This window comes from Labrus bergylta, chromosome 3, assembly GCF_963930695.1.
Source record: "Labrus bergylta chromosome 3, fLabBer1.1, whole genome shotgun sequence".
NCBI classification, from domain to species: Eukaryota; Metazoa; Chordata; class Actinopteri; order Labriformes; family Labridae; genus Labrus; species Labrus bergylta.
In genome coordinates this window covers 9,352,554-9,374,325 of record NC_089197.1, presented here as the reverse complement: position 1 = coordinate 9,374,325, position 21,772 = coordinate 9,352,554, and the positions used below count along the sequence as shown (strand labels likewise).

The 21,772-nt window shown below is 42.6% G+C and overlaps 1 protein-coding gene across 2 annotated transcripts in view; it reads right to left on the bottom strand.

Annotated features, from left to right (window-relative positions):
• Positions 1–363: 363 nt before the first annotated feature.
• The window catches only part of LOC109988623 (Golgi apparatus protein 1-like), a 29,258-nt gene continuing 7,849 nt past the window's right edge, over positions 364–21,772 (bottom strand). The window contains exons 2-27 of one of the 2 annotated variants that reach the window (XM_065952627.1): positions 20,288–20,317; positions 19,372–19,458; positions 19,004–19,219; positions 18,518–18,721; positions 17,478–17,549; positions 17,207–17,393; positions 15,068–15,285; positions 14,317–14,438; positions 13,033–13,134; positions 12,484–12,637; positions 12,343–12,363; positions 9,943–10,080; positions 9,669–9,755; positions 9,495–9,557; positions 9,217–9,330; positions 7,997–8,085; positions 7,769–7,886; positions 7,585–7,677; positions 7,336–7,473; positions 6,585–6,708; positions 6,331–6,473; positions 5,903–6,004; positions 5,698–5,805; positions 4,459–4,579; positions 4,243–4,349; positions 364–3,878 (exon numbers count right to left, since the gene is read on the bottom strand). In XM_065952627.1, the coding sequence (XP_065808699.1) occupies positions 3,711–3,878; positions 4,243–4,349; positions 4,459–4,579; positions 5,698–5,805; positions 5,903–6,004; positions 6,331–6,473; positions 6,585–6,708; positions 7,336–7,473; positions 7,585–7,677; positions 7,769–7,886; positions 7,997–8,085; positions 9,217–9,330; positions 9,495–9,557; positions 9,669–9,755; positions 9,943–10,080; positions 12,343–12,363; positions 12,484–12,637; positions 13,033–13,134; positions 14,317–14,438; positions 15,068–15,285; positions 17,207–17,393; positions 17,478–17,549; positions 18,518–18,721; positions 19,004–19,219; positions 19,372–19,458; positions 20,288–20,317 (3,126 nt within the window). In that variant the 3' untranslated portion in view covers positions 364–3,710. The remainder of the gene's footprint in view (positions 3,879–4,242; positions 4,350–4,458; positions 4,580–5,697; positions 5,806–5,902; positions 6,005–6,330; positions 6,474–6,584; positions 6,709–7,335; positions 7,474–7,584; positions 7,678–7,768; positions 7,887–7,996; positions 8,086–9,216; positions 9,331–9,494; positions 9,558–9,668; positions 9,756–9,942; positions 10,081–12,342; positions 12,364–12,483; positions 12,638–13,032; positions 13,135–14,316; positions 14,439–15,067; positions 15,286–17,206; positions 17,394–17,477; positions 17,550–18,517; positions 18,722–19,003; positions 19,220–19,371; positions 19,459–20,287; positions 20,318–21,772) is intronic. The other variant, XM_065952629.1, reaches the window with a different exon arrangement.

Below are 21,772 nucleotides of genomic sequence, written 5' to 3'. Positions count from 1 at the left end.
GTAGGCATAAGACGGAGAGGATGGACTTTTCTCATAATCGGGAGTTTGTACACAGACACATATTAGTGTGAGAACAATATGGTAATGTCCTATATGTGACCCTTTAAAGGCATCTCTGGTTCTGAAAGTAAAAATGGATCAGATCATCATGAAACTAAAATGAGATGAGATGGTCACTCCATGCTACGTCTGTTTGTCTTTGGTTGTTTTTTTTCAGCTTGCAGTCTGAACTTGGATAAGAACATGAGATTTTTATGATTTCAGACCCCGGGAACCTCATTAAATATGCTCATCAAACAATTTGTATTTTTTGCAGACCAAACAGTAGGTACCTCAAAAAGAGAAGTCAGCTTGAGCCAAAGATATGAAAATCTGCAGACAGTTTTATTAAATTGACAAATTGTATTTGTACAGCAAAATCAAATCTCACGATGATGAATCTGTTACGTCTTCGTATTACATGGCATAATCTGAAAAGAGAAAATAAACCTGCACATTGATAAAGTTTGTACACGTAGAGGCCGACGTACTAAACAGGTTATGACAGCTGTGTTTGATAGCTCTGATTGGACACCGTAAGTCAGAACACACATACAGGAACAGAAAGGTTGTTTAGATGTTTTGACTTGGCGTCAGGTCGAAGACGTTTCCTTTGAAATGATCTGCAACCTCAGCTTTAACTTCTGTTACTCAGCAGAATTATTGTGTACATGCTGCACACTCCTCATTAGTGGGATTTTAAATCATTCACATGTATAAATATAAAACCAAACCATAAAAACCAAAAGCAGCAAATCGATGAGATGAGAGCGGCTAATTGTCCAATCAGCTGTTTGCAGATAAGCACCTCAATGCAGGTTAGAGGTGCATCAAGTTAAAGTGCAAAATTAAATATTCAAAAACTAGATGAAAAAATCAAATAAAAAAACAATGTTTCCGCGTCTTAAGTTTATATCTAAAGTAACAAATCATTCGCTTTGAAAACAATAATACACTTGAGGCTCGAATGTCGGGAACAAAATGTGGCAAGGGATTTTGTATCTGGGTTTCCAAAACATCCAAACATACATTTTATTATGTTATAAATTACTAAATATTGAGTTCATTTAAAGGCAGGGTTGGTAATTTTCTCCTGATACACTTTTTTAAGATTTTGGTTGAAATTGTCTTTAGGTCCTGACAGACATTAATAACTCAGGTGCTCTGAAAAAGGAACAGAGAAAATCCGTCATCTGTATCAGTTGTAAGCCTGTAAAAACTTTGACCAATTTCTGCCACGAGGTACCAATCTGATGAACCAATCACACGCCTCCCTGTCTCCCTGCTCGCTCTCTACCCCTTGTGTGCACTAGCCCACACTCAGAGTGCATTTAAGTGAGGGGCGTGGCTTTTGAAGGAGCACAGAGGGGAGGGGGTGGGTGCAGACGCAGCACTGAGGGAATGCTACTTTCAAAATCATGCTAGTTTTTGAAAATGACCGACCCAGCCTTTATCAGCAGATTTTGTTCCCCTGGCAAAAGCCACATACATTTTATGTGATATGTACATAAAAATAAACATCTGGTTTTTAGTCAGCTCTAGACTGGTATGTCTCCAAATAACCATTCATAACAACGTTGATCTTATACACTATTCTAAAGCTGCTCTCTGCGTTTTGTTTGTTTGAAGCTTTGTGCTGGACAGGATGTGTACGTCGAGTTAAGACTAGCACAAAGACCAGAGGCCGGGGGAAACAGTCCAAACAACAAACACCTCCGATACTTTTCAAGAAAACTGTTTTAGATGTCGTATCTATTCATATCCAGTGTTTGAAACACAGACGTAGTCTCAGTGACATCATGTGTTAAAAAGCTGAATGATGGCCGTCGCCATATTGCACACAATTCTACCCAAATCTTGTTCGATCTGAAAACAAGGATGTGGAGCTGAGATGGGCCTTAAGGCTCCTGGGAAACAGCTACAATACGCCCACCTGTCAGTCAACTCAGCCACACCTCTAATTATGCAAATTTACGGAAATTTTAGCCATCATATAATCCAAATTCACCCCCCTGTAGAGTTTTTACCAATAAAGACTTGAGCTATTTTAGTCCACAATGCTTCTTGAACCAGTCTGTTAACATGTTTATTCCTGCTGTTAAAATGGATGTTTTAATATTTGCTCTAATGGGGAGTCCTTGCCCTTGGAGGCAGCCTCTAGTGGAGACTCAAGGAACTGCTGTTCTTTTTGCATTTCAGCTTTGGCTTCATTTTTCAACTATGCCTGTTGATTTCTTTCATTTTCAAGGTGTGATGACCTGTGCAGACCACAGGAAGTCTCTGCTCCCAGCAGCTGTTAGCAACAACATAAAAAAAACACCCTAAGTGAATCTGAAAGTCTCTGTGACGACAAAGTTGTTATCACATACCTGTTAAGTGGAGCTGATAATGTTCTGTGTGGACTAAACAGCTGTGGCTACTTCAGACGGAGCCTGGCTTGATGTTTCCCCCTGCTTCCAGTGTTTATGCTAAGCTAGGTTAATGCCATTTCAGTGATTTAATTTACTTTTTAGCCCCCTCAGACAGTCTTTGGACTCATGTTTGCATTTCATCTGCAGCGTGTTCACATACAGGATTTTTGTTAGCTTAAATGAGTCTTAAAAAAAAGTAAAAAACAAAAACAAATGACAGTAAATCAAAAATATTCAGACCTAAGGCAAAGCATTTCAATGGTTGAGCAGCTGAGTGCAGGTTAAAGAGCGGGTTTGAAGCTCTTCGATGCCATCATTCATAAATAGAAATCAAAATAATTCACTTCATATGCAGAGATCACCAGCTGTATTCAACATAAGTCTCATGTTTAAATGCTATATCCATATTATAATAACTTACACGGTCACAAAACAACTAAATAAAAGCTGCACTTGCAGGTTGCTGAGTTATAAAACAAAGCCTCTGTGTGTTATGTTGTATCGTTAAAGGCAACAGAGAGCAGGGGGTCAGAGGACGACACAGGACGAGGTGAAAATATCCGAATGATCTTTACAATCCAAAACTTGAGGGGCTGGACCAAACGTGTAGATCCGTACTTGGCGATTTGGACGTAAAACTTGTACACCAGTGAAGAAGGTGAGACTTCATGGTTGATGAGAAGAAGAAGAAAAAAACACCACAAAATTCAACTTAAAAGTTCTCAAGACTTAATTTAGCTCCTTGTGCGATTCAGGCAGCCGCAGTCACTTCAAAAGCTGCTCTTCATGCTCCAGTCTCCATTAAATATCACAAAAAAGCATCGGGATCAACCAGGGGGAAAGCAACCCTAACCTCAGAAGCAGCAGCCCTCAGTCACTTATTTAGAAACTTAAAAGATGCCGGACCACCTCACATTCGACCCGACCGAAGTCATTGGCAAAAGCGGATACTTTATTGGGAGCAAAGATGATAATCGACGAACAAAGGCTCCAATCAGAAAGTCAAAACTGCCCTCAAAGGTTTGGAGTATTTGTGGGATTCGGGGCCATTTTGCATCTGATGCAAATATTCAGCAGCAGCCAATAAACAGAAGAGTTCCAGATGTGGGCGCTGGCGTTGGCACTGTGCAGGTTGGCTGGTTACAGACCGGGCATCAGAGAGAAGGAGGAGGAGGAGGAGGAGGAGGAGGAGGAGGAGGAGGAGGAGGAAGAAGATGAGGAAGGTATAGGAGGAGTCTGTCTTTATCGAGGGCTCGTCCTCTACCGGTCCTTTAATTCTCTCGTCACTCGCTTTGTGATGCGACCGCACAGCAGCCCAACCAGAAAGAGGATGCACACGCTCAGTGCGATCATGAGCAGGATGTAGTTCTTGGAGGGTGATGTCATCACCTGGACAGCGAGGTCTGAAAAGCCCTCTGCTGGCGCCACCTGCAGGAAGGAGGGAAAGGTTACCGAGGCAGCTTTTTAGCCGTAACTGTGCCATCAGAAAGTTTTCATCCCTACAGGATCTGCAGAACTTTGTTTAATACCCTGATTATTTTATTTATCACCATCATCAGATCATCATTTCTGAATAGAGCAGAAAGACAAGTGATCATATTGAATGAGGGAGTGGAGCTGAAGTTTCACCTTTCCGCCCCAGAGGTTATACACTGTTAAGTAAACATTTGCATGTTGACGTCAACATCGAGCTCAATGCACCGCTGTGCCTGAAAACAACAACATGTGCATTTTGTGTAAACGTGTGCTTGACCCATCGCTCTCAGTGAAAATGTCTCCTCCTGGTGTTTACCTTTGCAGCGTAGCTCCACATGTCTATGCGGTCTTGAAGTCTTTTCTTGCACTCGGGCTGCAGGCGGACTCTCTTGTCTTGTAACGCCTCCATCAGACACGACATCTCTGTGTGGTGAGAGGGAGCAGCAATCAAACACAAGCTTACACAAATCTGTCTCGATAAGCTTGGAAACGTTGCTGAAAATATTTGAATGTCTTGAGTAAAAACACCCACGTCGTCCTCTGCCGGGTGTGATGGCGGCACAGTGGTGTTTGAGATCCAGAGCGCAGGCTGTGTGCAGGACCGGGTCCACAAAGATGTCCGCTTTACTCTCCTTCAGCATGTTCAGGACCTCCTGCAAACAAACAGAAAAATAAAGAAGGGAGGAAGATGGACAAAACAAGGTTTAGTTTCTGCGTCACAATGAAATTCTTCCCGACCATGAGCACAGAGAGGCAGAGCTTTGAGGAAGTTTAAAAGGACCACCAATTAGGGAAAAGATCATTCTAACCCAGAACGTCAGGCAGTTATGTGTGCCCTGTGTGTCCGCTCTGCTCTCTTACAGCTCAGTGTAGCCTCGTCCATCAACAATCACCGGCTGTGTTCTCAGAGCGTAGCACAGAGCAGCACAGCCGGAATTCCAGCAGTCATTTTACAGATTCACTTGCAATAGTGCGAGATAATATTATGCATGTTGTAAAAAAACCCTATAAAACCATTTAAAATAAAAAAATAAACACACATACGGTCATTGGTCAGTGTTTTTTTTTTAAAATAAACCTGATGTTTTAGGGTTCTTTCGGTGTCTGACCTTCCATCCCACTCGATCTTTTCTGTGGTAACATGGAGCTGAGACGCAGAGCAGTGGAGCCACAGTGGAAGCACACATTAAGGTTTAGCAAACAGTTTCCTGCTAAACTTTTTCCCCTATGTCAGAAACTGTGTGGATTATTGAGGGACCACACCTCAAACACCAACATTTCTGTTAGTTAAAGAAACATTTATCCTAAAGTCCAAAGACACCTGATCACGGCAGGAGAGGAGAATTACTCCAAATATATTCTGTGTTGATACTAAAACTGCCTCGTCTCATTAAAACATTGACAATGTCACCTGTAAAAAAACATGTTGTAAACCTGCTCAAGTAGGCGTCGATTAGATTATGATACAAAACTGAAACTGAAACAGTCAGCATCAGTTGATTGAAGTTTGAAGTCATTTTTGAGATTGCCATGGAGACCAAAAGAGCCCAAAACATTTCCAACCATCCACAGAAAGACTTTCTACTGCTTTATCAAGAGAAAGTCCATCCATTATCTATACTGTTGGAGTATGGCTGGAGGGTACACCTTGATGAACTGGTCATAAGTCAATCACAGGGCATCGAGAAAACGTCCCACAACACGATACTGTTTGGACGAATGATCAGTAATAAGTGCGCTAGATGGAACCATAAAGGTCTTCAGTATTTACCTTTTTACAGGCCTCCTGTTTGATTTTAAGCAAGTTGACCTTCAGACACTCCTCCACCTGACCCGTCTGCTCCTGAGCCGCTGCCTCCTCCGCACACAGCCTGGAGATCTGCAGGAGACGAGGAGGAAGTTATAATCAAGTCAAAAATGTATGGAAAAGAGGTAGTGTTTTTTATCAGTGTGTGTGTGTCTGTGTGTGTGCCCACCTCGTCTGTGCAGTGTCTCTGCAGCTGTGGGTCCAGTCTGTAGTCGAGCGCTGACTCCTGCAGAATCACTCTGATCTGGTCCTCACAGTCCGGAGACAACCTCTGAACCAAACCGCAGCCAGAAAACACTCAGTTTAAGAAGAGAACCTTTGGTGTGTCAGAACTCATCTTTTAGACGCTTTATGTTTGGCTTAAGAGGAAAAAAAAACTCATCCATCATTCATTTTAGGAACCAGCACCAACTTTATATGACCCCAATAAACATGATATTTCTACACATTTGCCTGCAATATTTAGATCTTTCAGGTTAAACTCTTCCTTTATGACCTCTTGATACCACTTGTCATACTGTCATCTTCATCCTTTATTACATATTTGGTCTCCATTAGAGTTTTAGGACGCTGATTGGAATGTATTCCTGGACTTACCTGGTCGGCATATTTGAGTTTGAGGCAGGCGATGACCTGACCCTCCAGCTCGCTGTCATCGCTCGCCTTGTTCAGGATCGGCTGGCAGAACTTTGGGATGTCAGCTCGACATGCTTTTCTCAACACCGGGTTCAACCTGTAGTCTGTATGAGGAGGAGGAGGAGGAGGAGGATGAGGATGATGAAGGCTCGTCAGCGAGGCGAGGTGAGTGTGTTGAATGAAATGAGGTCCATGTTAGTGAGCGTTTAACTGACCTGTGTTCTGTGTGATCTGTCTCTTGGTGATCATCTGTTTACACTTCGGGTCCATCAGCTCGCTGTTCTTGTTCTGTTTCAGACACTGGAGGACGTTCCTGGCGTCGGCTTCAGTACAGAAACGCTGCAGGAGACAGTTTGTAATGGAAAGTTCATTTTCATTTATTGAGACCTCTGACATTGATAAATGGACTTGAGCTTGTGTAGACGTTTTCTCGATTTACATGTCACCTTCATTCAGCCCTATTCATTATCTCAAAGCTGATGGTAACGGTGGTCTGATATGTCTAATATGTCTGATATGCGTTTTGTGCCTTTATTGTAGAGATAGGACAGTGGATAGTGTCGGAAATCAAGGAGAGAGAGAGTGGGGAATGACATGAGGGAAAGGAGCCACAGGTAGGACTTGAACCTGGGCCGCCTGCTACAGCCTCCATACATGGGGAGCACGCCATGTTGCCTGTCCGACTTGTTGCAGACTTGCGATTGGAACTCGGTTAGCTCAGATCTGACGACATTAACAGCCCCACGATTCAGAGTTCAGAGGTAAATGGAACGCAACATAAGTATTTTCTGTGATGTCATTATGTCACTTTAAGAGTGGAACCTTGAATACAAATTGCAGTTTTGAAACCATATCTTTTCATGTTTTATGATACGTTTGCACGCCAAACATTTTAGTAATTGTGGTCGGATGGCTAATTGTAAAGATGTCATCAGTGCTTTCCTCCCCTGCCCTCCTCTGGGTCACCTTGATCATCTGCTTGCAGACTCTCATCAGCTGATAGTCGAGCTCGGGGTCGCTCATCTCCACCTCCTGCAGCCTGAAGATCCTCTGATGGCAGCGCTGACTCAGCTGCTTCTTCTGCTCCTTCAGACACTCGATCATCTGACGGAGCAGCAGGGAGAGAGAGAGAGAGAGAGAGAGAGAGTCTCAAATGATATTTACTGAATGTTTTGAACGTTGGGATTTGTCCCGCTGTGTCTCTCTCCTCCTCACCTGAGCGTTTCCAAAAGCCACGTTTGGACACAGACGGCTGATGTCGGACTTACACGGGTCGTACAGCTCGGGCTCCAAACGGATATCTTCAGACTGAAAGAAGAGGAGAGGGAGTGATTCCAGAAAAATATTTATGTGTATTTTAATGTGTTTGTACATGTGTGAGTGTGTATGCGTGTGTTACCATCTCCAGCTCCTCCACTCTCAGCTGTTTCCGGCACTTCAAAGACACCCGCTGCTCTTTGGCGTCCTGCAGCGTGTCGTTCTTCACCGTGGTGCTCAGACAGATCACCACATCCACCCTTTACACAGCAGATTATGTGAAATCAGAAACATGTTTGAAGGAGAACAGATGAAACACAGAAACACAGAAACACAGGGTCTCAGTTTGGTGAATGTTCTTGAGACTCACTTCTTCTTGATGTTCGGACACAAGCGCAGAACGTCCTCCTTACACGCCATCTTGAACTTATAGGAGAACCTGAAATCCTTCATTTGGATCTGGAGTTGAAAAAAAAAAACATTTATTAATATGTTTCATGTTAAACTGCAGTGGAGGAAGAAGTAATGGGACTTTACTGAAGTCAACTCATCAACACTGTGGAGAAAAGCCCTGCGTCTTAAATCTTACTCGAGCAGAAGAAGTACAAACATGAGGATAATTAAAAACCTCCAAAGCATTAGTTTGAGATGCTTATAATGCAGACATCCCAAAGAAAATCCAAAAAGACACGCATAGGTAAAGAGAAGCAAACAACGGACTCCCGTTTAAAGGATTTAGTGACAAGTGGGGTATCGAGCCAGCCTATCATAATGCTGAAGTCCCTCCCCTCATATTTAAGAGCAGAGCTTGTGTGACTGTAGTTTGTTTCACTCCATCACTGCTAATCAGCTGAGATTTGAACCGACAGCCGCTGCGATGAGGACTACAGCCTCTGTACATGAGACACTCGACATAACCGCTAAGAGGACATATTATCCCCCTTTTCCACCTTTTCAAACAGTCCCCCTGTGGTCTAAATGAAACATCTGTGCTGTGCTTTGGTCAAAATATAACATGAATCAAGCACCAGAGGAGGTTTGTGACCCTGTATAAACCAGCTCTCTCAGAACGCTCCGTTTTGGTGTGTGTGTCTCTTTAAATCCAATGACCCCCCCCCTGAGTTTTCCCAGTAGACATCACTCCTCTGTAGCGAGAATAAAAATGGCGGAGCTGCGCAAAGTTTTGTTCTAGTCTGGGGGTGGAGTCCATGGGTGGAGATACCAGGGGAGGGAATTTTTTTTACCAGAATCCCACTGTGACATCACAAGGAGAGCAAATTTAAAACGGAGAATTTTCCTCTGTGTTGTAAGACTTATGCAGACCACAAACAAAGGACTGGATGGGTTTACTTCACATGTTGTGGTTCAGTAGACACTCAGGTTACCCAAATAAATGTTCAAAAACACTGTGAAAGTGGATTTTTAATAATACTGTATGTCCCCTTTAACTTTTTATACTAAACTCAGGTCTAAATACAGTAAAGTGATCCTTTGAGACTAATTCAAAAATGATGTTGGCTTCACAAAATAAAGAAATGAACACCGAGCACAACAGAGCTTACAGAGAGAAGCAGATTTTAAAAAACTGACCAGCTGGAAGTGTGTGACGCCGACTGCACACTTGTCGTTCATCTCCTTCTGGTGTTTGTTCTGAACCAAACACTCCATGAGGTCACCGGTATCAGCCTGGTTATCAGCTACATCCTGCACACACACACACACAAACACACACACACACACACATATTTACCATCTAAACTTTATTTTTGATGAGTAGTTCAAAGATGAGGGAGAAAAAATTCTAGTGAGTTTTTACAAATGTACAGGTTTTATGCCTCCACAGTAAATGTTTGTATTCATGCACTCACATGGCAGTGAGCCTGGGCGACGGGTTCACAGGCTCTGATGAGGAGAGCGTCGATCTGGATGTCCTGAAAGAGACAGAAACACAGACACAGGTGTGTATCATGTGCAGGTGACACAAAGACAACACTCAAATGGACAACCTTATCTTCTCTGATGGTGTCTGCTGAACCTCTTACCTCTGACTCCAGCTCCGTCAGGTTGCCCACGACCTCCCTGCAGGCGGACACCAAGTCCTCCAGATGATCCTGCAGACACTCCAGCTCCTAAACACACACAAGATGGTTTTATTAGAAGGTTTCACGGATCAGAAAGACTTAACAAAAAAAAAAAAAAAAACAGGATTAAGTGAAATGAGAGCCGGTATGATGAACTAAACAACCAACAGAGGGCGCTCAAACATTCATCAAAGGTTCATTAAAAACTCAAGTGGCAGGTTTTGGTTCGTCTCACCTGGCCAGTGTCCGTCTTCTCGCTGCACCACTTCCCGAGGTCAGTCATGCAGCGTTTCTGCAGCTCAGGGTCCAACTTCACTTCCAGCGCCCTCTGGTGGAGAATCCTCTGAACCTCCACCTTACAGTCCCGAGATAACTGCAAAGAAAAACAGACACACAAATACATCAATACGCCTTTATAAGAGCATGATACTCCTGATTTTTATCATTCTTTTAACACAGACCAAAGACTGAATATAACCATTTTAGAAAAGCCAATGTACTGCATTGCATTCTTTCAAATGGCCAGCAGGGGGCAACTTATTTAGTTGTAATGTGACGGAACTGAGGCCTAGTCCACACGTAGGCGGGTATTTTTTAAACCTGAGTTTTTTTGTGCGTTTTAGGTCACTGATAACGCACCTTTTGGAAAAACCCCTCCCAGGGTGAGGATTGTCAGAAACTCAGTTTAAGGTGTTTTTGTGTAGACGGGGAAAACTGAATTTCTCCGTTTCTCCTGCGTTTGTCGCCATTTTGCGACGCTCTCACTTTTGTTTACATGAGATTAGTGCGATGGCAGACGTTACCAAACTAGTGCGAACGTTGCTAACTGGAGTTTTTACACGCTAACACATACATACACAGTTACTCTCCCACCATGTTGACGAGCAGAGACGGCCTGAATGGAAAACTTTGTATTAGAAAAGGTCATTACAGAGGAATGGCGAGAACATTTTAGCACGTCGATGATGTCGTTTTTGACTTTGCATGCTCAAGATGTTTTTGAGAACTGAGCGTGTGTGGACGGACGGGATTGTGTTTTTAGACATAGGATGAAAACCTTTAAAAAATACCCATCTACATTTGGACTAGGCCTGAAGCTGATGATTCATGGCGTCGATAATTAGTAGCAAGTCTTTAAAACAGTATGACTTTAACTGTCTATGAAAGGGTCTTGTTCATATTTATGAAATGGATTCTTTTGATTGAAGCACGACTCAGACGACCTGTAACCTGAGACTGATTTTTCACATCTCTTAGAAGAAGTGTGAGCAAACTAAAACATCCTTAATTTCCAGAAATGTCTTCATCTCAAGGTCTGAAACACACACACACACACACACACACACACACACACACACACACACACACACACACACACACACACACACTGATTACTGAGACCCTGTAATCATAGTCCAGGGTCTCCTCTCAGAAGAGCGTAATTACCAGAAATCAGGACCAGAGACGCTGATTACACAGATATCTGGGCCGAGCAGGACCCACTCAGGCTCCGTCATTACATTCATGCTGTGCAGAAGCTTTAGTTTAAAGAGCAAACCCTCCGAAAACAAATCATTAGAATTCTGTTCAGTGCTGCAGTACGAGCAGAAAGACATTTCATACTTTGATCTGCCGGTAATGCTGCGTTCATGTGCTGAGCCGATGGTCCCAGTTTCCCAGTTGGAAAGTCGTTCCTCCGACTTCAGTGTGTTCAAATGAAGTAAAAATGTTGTAGCAACAACAACAAACAACAAGGACGCTTCAAAGAAGATCTCTTACCTATTTGAGCTTGATAATTCATTATAAATATTTATTTTACTGACTCGATGCACTTTTCTGTCTGAACTGGTTCAGTGTGGTTGAAGTTCCTGTTTCTCATGTGAGCTGTGGGTTATCTGTATTTACATGTTGTCTTCTGGACACCTGTCTTGTTGCCTGCTGCAGATCTTTTTGTAGTTATATTTGAGCAGAAAGTTTCAATACGAGAATTCATAAAAAGTATCTTTTAACATCAAAAAAACACATTTTGCCCTCCATGAGATGATGATTATGACCTCAAGTCGTCAAGTTGGACACCTCATATTTCCTGAGTTTATTGAGTTGTTGTTCCAACCTGAAAAGGCGTTGCATTTTCCAACTCGGAAACTGGTTTTCCCGATGTTTCCGACGCCACATGAATGCAGGGTGAATGCTTTAAAATAGACTGAAATAGAGACTTTTAAAGGGACAGTCTTGTTGCAGTGTCGGGTGTTGTTTGGATCGGCTGTGAACTGAAGAGACAGGAGGAGCCGTTTCTTTCACTGTCCTGGACCCTAACCCGAACAAAGTCTGGCCCTGGATGTGACCTGCAGCAGAGAGATGTTCTGCTTTGGCCCAGTGGTTAGTTTATACACCCTGTGTACAGTGGCTACAGTCCTCAAAGCGGGCAGCCTGAGTTCCACTCTGACCTGTGAAACCTTTCCTGAAGCAACAAGTCCCACAATCACATCCCAACACCTCAAATAAACCCAGCCAATCAGGGACTGAGAGATGAAGAGCAAATCTCTCTCTTCATCAAAATAATCGTCATCATTATCAGATAAAGTGCCTGTTAACGTTCTGACCGTTAGAGTGAGGAGAGCCAATCAGCACTTACCTGCTCGTCTGGATTCACCTGCTGAATTTAAAAATATCAGAGTCACACCTGATTCTAAAGTTTTGTTCAGACAATACATAGACTCCAGCGTCAGTCTTTACAAAAGTCTCATAGAGCGTGTGTTTGTGATGTCATCCTTACCCGGCGTCCCTGCTCCTCGGTGCGGTAGGCGTGGCGGTACAGGCAGGAGAAAACGGCGCCCGGCGGCATCAGCTCGCTCGTTTCGTTCCAGCCGCGAGTGTGACAGAGTCGAGCAGCGTCGCCCTGACACTTCTTGTAGAGGATGGGGTCCAGTCTGACGCACAAAGAGAGGAGAAAAGGTGTTATTCATGACCTTGAGACGGACCTCAGATCGTAAAGAAAAGGTCAGAGCCATGTGCAGACAGATAACAATACAAAGTCTGAATTTTGAAGGTTTAATGAAAATATTCTGATTTTTTTTTAAGTGGAAACAAAGTCTTAATTTGAATATTATTTGGCATATTTCCCTTTTTTGATTTTGTGGACATGACCTTATTCTCTCTGTCAATTGGTGAAGTGAAAATGGATTTACAATAACATCTACTGTATTCTTATTGTTTATTTAACTTTGAACATCAGAGGATGTTTGTGTTGAAGTTGTATTCATGCAATATTCATATTTATTTATTTAATCAATATACTGTAAATGGATTTATATGAATGACTTACTTCCAGTCTCTGGATATGAAATACTGCAGCTCCAACAGTCGGTGTTCACAATCCTCCACCATCTTGTCCGTGTAAAGGTGCTCCATCAGGCACGACAGGATCCTACACACGCGCACCACACACGCACCACACACGCACCACACACGCACACGCACCACACACGCACCACACACGCACCACACACGCACCACACACGCACCACACACACACACACACACACACACACACACGCGCACCACACACGCACCACACACGCACCACACACGCACCACACACGCACCACACACAATAATGATTTATATTAAAGACATCATCATTTGACAGAGGTAAAAAAAAAACTCTAGGGTGATATCCTGATCACAAGAATTGAAGCAGGAATAAAGGCCATACATTATTTTTAAGACATTTAAGTCATATTTAGTGTTTAAATTCTCAAGTTTTATTTAAAAGTCCTTTATAAGGGAAGATCATAGTTATGGTGGAATTTCTGTAGTTATTTAGATTATAATGTACAGATGTCATTATGTTTATTCACTGTTCTCTAATGTCAGTCAGACCTGATAGAGTTCAGTTGTTATTAGAACAACAAGTACAGATTAGAGAGTGTCAACTGTTCTTCCTGATATCTGTAAGGATGTTTGGTAGACTTGTTGTCTGCTCCAGTGTTATAGACATCACAGTTTAGTCTAGGTGGGTCAATGTGACCCTGATAATGATAATGTCTTTTAGGATATATGTGATGCCTTTCGAGAAGTTCTGCAGATGTGATTGAGCAAGACACGAGTACAGAAGTGTGATGTTGAATCATGTCTCCTCGAGGATTCATCTGATGTATAAACTTTGATCAACGTAAGCCATCTGAGTCAACTGAGTCTTATTGTGTGGAGTCAAGTCTTAGTCATTTCTTCAACAATAGTGACCTTTGACACCAAGTAAAACTCTTAGTAAATAAATGACACGGGTGCTTAATGTGATCAGACTCCCTCCAGGTGTTCCTGCGACATCATCCTTACAAAATGGGCATCAAAACCTGAATCTTCAACTGTGTAGATGAATGTTTGTTTTGTGTCAGTTGGCTTAGAGAGAGTCACAGATTAACAGGAAGAAACATAAAAAGGTCCAGTTCTTCTTCTTTTTCATAATGGTCTTAAAACCCCCAAAATCTTGCTTAAAGCATTTTTTCTTTGGCCATAAATCTTTCACAAAAGCAATAATCTTGACAGGCCTTGTTATGTATTATGTACGAGTGTGTAGGTGTGTGCGACGTGTGTGTTTGTTGCTCACATCGGGTCTCCGTTGCGGATGTGTTTGCAGGCAGTCTGGATAACGGACTCACAGGCCTCGTTGAGCGCCCGGTCGATCCTGTAGTCTGCTCCGGGGTCGGCAGACTGGATCAACGTTTGCAGCTGCAGCGGGGACAAAGATTATGGAAACATTCACACTTCAGATCGTTAAGTAGAGTAACATATCGTTTCGTATTGCATCATATCTGACAAATGATCGCTGCAAATCAAACTCATAAACCAGTTTTTACTCTTTTAGCTTCACAAAGCTTGTATAAAAAAAAAAGACAATATTTAAACTATTTTAAATGTTGAGCTTGTTTTAGTTGCAGAGGATCTCATGTTTGATTTGTATATTTGCAGGAGAGCAGCTGCTCAAACAGAGCCTCAGTATCCAAAGCTGAACATATATTGTAAACAAACACAGGGAAGTGTAGAAGTCATTTTGGGTAGTTTTCAAACTTCTCTTGTGGAAACAGATTTTAACTTTATGAAATATTAACCGTGAGTATTTAACTGAAGACGCTGAAGCAGAAAATGGGCGAGTAACAGCTTGAAAACTGAATGATTTATGTAAAGTGGTTTTAGAGTTATTCAGAAAACAATTCAACATAAATTACTTAGTTAGATACATTTTGGAGAATGTATCTTACAAAGCGTTGGCCCACACAGAAAGCAAAGTGATGTGTTTGTTAATTACAAAACAGCACAGCAGAACACTGACGCACACGTGTGTAAAAAGAAATATTTACAGCGCTTTGGCAGACGTTGTCCACCGTGGTGCTGCGGTCTCCTCGTCCGATCCTCATCAGGCAGTGCAGCGTGCGTCCTTTGCGGTGCAGGCCCGAGCAGTGAGCCTCGATCTCGGTCCGACAGTGCAGCACGATCTCCGGACTCAGAGAGAAATCCTCCATCAGCATCCGCCTGTAGTCCAGCATCTCCCCCTGACACTCTCCGCTGACAGTACGACCTGCACAGCACAAGAGAAGAAGATCACTGACACAGAAATAAAACACCCATGAGGCATGTATTTACATTTTATTAAAGGGACGGTTCACTGATTTTCAACTTAATCTCTGGGTTTGTTATATAATAAAAAAATAAAATGCGTGCAATTGTTTCAGAATTTCACAGTGTCTCTGACTTGGGAGGCTGTGAAGCTGCAAAATCAGTTTTTCTTGCAACACAAGTACCAATTATTGTACTATTTTGTAATAGTTATTACATTATTTGTAATTAATGTACTGGGATAAGCACAGATTGCACTACTTTTTTGCACTGCAATCACTTGTGTCCTGCATTGTTATGTTAGCATGCTAATGTTAGCGCTCTTTAGTTAGCTCGTAGCTTCATGTAGCATGTAAATGTGGTGGAATTTCTGTAGTTATTTAGATTATAATGTACAGATGTCATTATGTTTATTCACTGTTCTCTAATGTCAGTCAGACCTGATAGAGTTCAGTTGTTATTAGAACAACAAGTACAGATTAGAGAGTGTCAACTGTTCTTCCTGATATCTGTAAGGATGTTTGGTAGACTTGTTGTCTGATCCAGTGTTATAGACATCACAGTTTAGTCTAGGTGGGTCAATGTGACCCTGATAATGATAATGTCTTTTAGGATATATGTGATGCCTTTCGAGAAGTTCTGCAGATGTGATTGAGCAAGACACGAGTACAGAAGTGTGATGTTGAATCATGTCTCCTCCTCGAGGATTCATCTGATGTATAAACTTTGATCAACGTAAGCCATCTGAGTCAACTGAGTCTGAGTGTGTGGAGTCAAGTCTTAGTCATTTCTTCAGCAATTGTAAATATACACAGAATGACCGTGATCTAAACACACTTAAGTGACATTCAAATAATCAGTGAGTACGTTCTTCTTCTTCTCTCTAGTTCTTGACTAAAACAGCTTTTATACACAACGAGAGGAGCCGCCTGTCCCGTCCATGTAAACACGACTCTGACAACAACACAGCCAGCGGGACTCGAGCTTCTCACACATTGTAGACAGTCATGACTCAGAGAGAATTTACAGATGATATTTTGATTTCTGATATTTTGATATACCCACTCCCCACTAGAAGAATGACAGACCTTCACAGAATTAGATTTTTAAACCTTAGTTTTAAATACAGGGTCTGATGTGTCCTTTGGCACTTCTGATGGTCTCAATAGCAACCTTTGCCATCAGTGTGTGAATGGGTGTGATTGGAGAGGTGGGACATGGGGTGTAAAAAAGTGCTTTGAGTAGTCAGAAGGCTACTCAACATGTCTTCTTATCATTTACCATAACGGGTTTGTCTTTATGAGTGTTTCGACTCTAAAGCTGATTCAGTTTCGATGACATCATACTGTCATGTGACATTGCTCCGCTGTACACAACACATTGAGGTTTTGGTTGTTCCTTTTTTGTCCTCAGTGTAAAAGAACGCATGATTCCAGCGACAGCATTAACTTACCTACTGAGTGTGAAGAAACAACCCGGCTACACATGTTCTTTATAAGAAAAGCACTGCATAAGCTTTTTGCAACAACTTTTTTTCCCCCTGGTGGACATCCAAAAACCACTTTATGACCTATTTATGGGTCTCGACCCACCAGATTAGAATCATGGGCGTAGATTATCTCTCTGCATAAAGTGTTGTTAAAAACATCTTTCTAGGGGAGAAAACATCAGATTCACCTGAAAATTCAACCACTACAGTTCCAGATTTGCCCCCTACTGCCAACCCGTGGTGACGATTTCAGTATGACGTATGGATGCATCCCCCTGCTTAGTCAAAGTCACCTGACCTCTGCAGAAAACTTGTGTTGCGTTTTGAAGACCGTGATTGGTTTGTTGAAACCCAGGTGCATATAAAAGTTCACCTCAACTCTCCGTCCACTCACCGCGGTGCACAGCAGCCTCCAGACACAGCAGCAGGTAGGACAGTCGGGCCTCGCGGGCTCGCGGGAGGTTTGTGTCCAGGCTGCAGCGCTGCTTCCTCAGGTCCACCTTGCAGGCTTTAGCCAGAGAGTAGCTGACCCTGTAGTCCTGAGAGATCAGCTTCTGACGGGTGGTGAGAGCGTCACGGCACTGTGGAGGAGAATTAGAGATTAAAACTATTTCAATTCATGCACATTGAGTTTCCAGCATGACGTAAGAGTTAAGAGTTGATACCTTTTCTGTCATCGCCTCTTCAAATTTGTGATTGAACAAACACTTGTAGACTTTTCCTTCTCCGGCCTGAGTCTGTGGACGAGAACAAGAAGCTTTAATAACATTAAATATTAAATATTTTCTTCAATAGTTTGCTAGTCCGCGGGTTTCCACATTTTAATCCCAAAGTGTGTTTGTCAATCACCAGAACAAACCTGTTATTATGTTTTTATAGACTGTGTTTTAAAGTTGGACAACAGGTCAGGGGTCAGGTCAACCAATGCATTTTCTGGTGAGCATCTGAAAATAACTGTAACTATCTTTATTCTTTATGCAAATTCTAAAATTAAGAACAAAGTTAAATAACAAATTTAAACCATGCAGTCTCCCATTAGTTTTCAGTTTGTATCTTTTGTGCCAGCCAGAGTCCAAGTGTGAGGACTGTGATATTAAGACGACTAAAGCCCCGTGTCCACCTGGCGTTTCTTTCTCATCGTCAGCATCTTTTTTTTTTTTTTTTTTTTTTTTAAATTGGATTCAACGAGTAGAGAGTGTTTGAAGTAGCAAGTGGCCGCCCGGGGAAAAAGCACAGCACCCAGCGTATTTTTTTTCGAGCGCTCCGCCTTCTTTGTGCGGCCGCTCCGAGCGCTCAAGTTGAAAAGCTTTCAACTTTTCAGAAAAGTGCTGTAGACGTCATCGCAGCTCTTTTCCAAATGTTTGATATTCCCTGTAGTTTTGCCGCTGTAGGATCGTGTCCTGTAACCACATCCTCTTTGCTCCCAACTGATCAGGAAATAAACGATCTCAAATATAAAACATGCAGTAAAAAGTAACAAAGCCGAGTCAGTCAGTCCCGAGCGTTTTTTTTTTCCTAACCAGAAAAAAAACATTATGTGGAGGCGGGGCCTAACTCAACTTTTAGCACAAAGTTGAAGAAACTAAGAAGCCACTGACTAACCGAGTCATTGGACCCTAAAACCGACTAATTTCAATATGATTTGATTACAGGAAGAACATTTTTTATTTGCATGTTTAAAGTCCTGAAAGTCTAAACTCCTTACGTTCTGACAGAATCTCTCGCGGTCGTCTCGGCAGGAGAAGTAAAGGTGTCGATCGAGGTGGAAGTCGTCCGACGACAGCTCGGCCACCCTCAGAATCGCCCGCTGACATTCCTCTTTGATTGGATGAGCTTGATCCTTTTGCTCCGCCTCCCTCACTAACGCCTTCTCCAGACAGGCGATCACTTCTCCCTGCGAGTGGACGTCCTGCAGCGACAACGAGGCGGACGAGAGAAGAATCATGGCGAGGGGAACAAGGGGACAAGGAGGAAGGGAGGATATGAGGAGAGAAAGAGAAACTATCAGGTCAGAAGTGGTCGCTGCATCACGATCATTAAAAACACTCAAATCTGAGAGCTGAGACGATCTAAAGTAAATGAATAATATTATGGTGCTTAAACAAACGTTATTCTTGCACAGATAATTTCTGAATTAGAAAAAATAAACTTCCATGAATCAGAGTGACGCTCCTTCAGCGTGACCTCTCACCTTTTGTCCCACGTTGATGCTGCCGCAGTGCAGGTTGTTGATGTCGTCTTTGCATTTGTCCATGAAGCCGCAGATCAGTCTGTAGTCGCTGAACACGATGGTGGTCATCTTGGTGATGTACTGGTTGCACTGGTACTCGCTGATGTTGCCGCGGTGATCCACCAGGCAGGACACCAGGTAGCCCCTCCCCCTTTCTTCTTCATTACACTCCTTTATCTGAAGGAATCAAACATGAGACGAGGGAGTTAGTGCACTGAAGGAGGAAACCCCAAAACTCCTGTTTGAGCAGTCAGGGAAGACAAACTGGAACCTTTCAGGTGAGTAAATGTAAAATAAAAGTGTCCGAGCCCCCTGCGCGGCACTCTGACCTCAGTGATGGTGCTCTTGCAGACCTCAGTGGCCACCGACTCAAACTTTGGATCTGTAGTCAGATTGAGTTTGTAATTCCACAGGAGCTGAGAGAGAGAGGAGACAAACAATAACTCTTCATTACATGTTTACATGTCAGGATGATTCAAGTGACTTTAATGTTTGAGGAAGGATATCTCCGCCTCGGCTGCAGGCTTCTTAAAATATGTCTTTCAAAAGTTTAGTGGTCAAACCGTCCTTTAAGTCCGATCCTGACAAATCAGTTTAGAGCATCTCTATCGGACAGTACGTCATTTTAAAGGTTATTTCATTCAGAAAGAAACACCCTAAATCTCTCGTTTATCTTTAGATTCTTCTTCTCTCCGTCTGCCCTTTTTTATTTTTTTATTTATGTCTCTATTGTCTTCCTGCCAGCGAGGCTGCAGCTGCAGCAGCCACAGATAAGAGCTTCTGACGGTCAGACCGCCCAGAAAATAACACCACAACAACACAGTGTGTGTGTGTGTGTGTGTGTGTGTGTGTGTGTGTGTGTGTGTGTGTGTGTGTGTGTGTGTGTGTGTGTGTGTGTGTGTGTGTGTGTGTCATGTTAATTGCAGCCAGTGCTTTCCTGAGCTGTAATAAAGACTGTCAAAGTGGTCGCTTAAACCTCAGGCGAGTCATGAAGCTGTCTGCCGTTTACTGCTGTGCACTGTGAACACTGAAGGTTATCATGCAGCAGACGGGGAGACGAGCTGCAGGAACCAAACACTGAGGTGCTGGAAACGTGCACAGATTTATTAACCAACCAGTTTATTTAAATCATTTTCTGATGTCATGCATGAACCAGCCATTCGATCTCCTCTCTGAACTCTCACCGCTTTATAATAAAACAGGATGAATGTTTGTGTGTGTGTTAGTTTTGTAGGGAATACTTACATGGTTACAGTCAGGCGCGATCTCAGTCTCCTGCAGAAAAGACACAAAAAGGAATCAGTCAAAGGTTGTTTTTTTTTTAATCGGTGAAATAAAAGTTTAAGAAGAAACCGTCACACTGTTGTGTTTGAATATTAAGAAAAGTGTATCAACTGAACAGAGAAGTTTGATTAGATTCCTCAGCAGGAGATGGAAACTCTTATAGTCTGCATACAATGTGACTAATATCTGGAGTTGAAACAAACAGATCACCCCTTAAAAAAGAAGAAATCTGGACATGAATCAAAGTTACATTTTGACATTCACTTTCGCTGCAGGGGGGGAAGTACAGGTATGCTATGTGGTAGTGCTCCAACAAAGGGGCTTGCTAGCAAGAAAGTAAAGTGCTGTGTTTTTTTTCATCATAGCGTACATTAACCCCATGGTGTTTGTTGGCTTTTTATTTTTTTAATTATCAAAATTAACTGGAGCAAACGTACCGTTCTTCTACATATATAGCCTTAAGCTTCTTCACCTGCACGCCTGCCACAGAGGGGCCGAGCTGACCGACATCTCCTGTGGTTAATTTACTTACTATAACCTCAATCCACCCCATTTCAAAAACACCAAACTATCCATTTAAGCTCTGTGTGTGTGTGTGTGTGTGTGTGTGTGTGTGTGTGTGTGTGTGTGTGTGTGTGTGTATTTCAGGGAAACAGGCTTATTGGTCCTCCTACAAAAAATGCATATTCATTAAAACCTGCAAACCTTTATAAGGAGATTAAATGGATGTTGTGTAGCTATGTAATGAAGCTCTCATTCGTCCCTTTAAGTTTCCATAAAGACATTAAACCGACTCTGATTCAAAAGTGCAGAGGGGAGAATAGTACCTAAACCACGCCCGAGTGTTTCCTCCAAACAGGGAGAGGTTCAGAAAGAACAAAGAATCAGAGGCTCTTCACTGACTCTCCCACAACAACATCCTCAACAATCACAGCGAGAAGCTTTCCGTCCTCCTTCACATCACTCCGCAGTAAAAAAGAAAAAAAAGAAAAAAAAGACATGAAAGCGCTTGGTGTTAACTCTGCTCAGCCCACGGGAACAAAGACAGAAAAAACAAAAGAGCCTCCTCCTGACTTTTAAACCGTCAATTCCACTTAATGTTTCAGAGACAGACGAACAAGTGTAATGAGGAACCAAAGTCTCAGCAGCCTCGTCAGTAGAAGAAAAAAAAAACAACCTACCAATTAGTGATACTGGAGTGATTAATTACTGAGGAGATGTTGTACTTTGAAAGCCTTTGAAAGCAGTCTGATCAAACTGAAGTGATAACAGAATCGTACTGTTTCTGCATGAGGGGAGGAGTAATGTGACAAAAAATCCTCCGGGCTAATGTGATACACACAAGACCAAACGTCTGCCTCTGTACACTTAAGCTCACAAAAGCTTCACTGTGGATTTACTGTCGCAGAGTCCTTCCTTGTAAAGAAGTTCTTGGTGGTCTGCAGC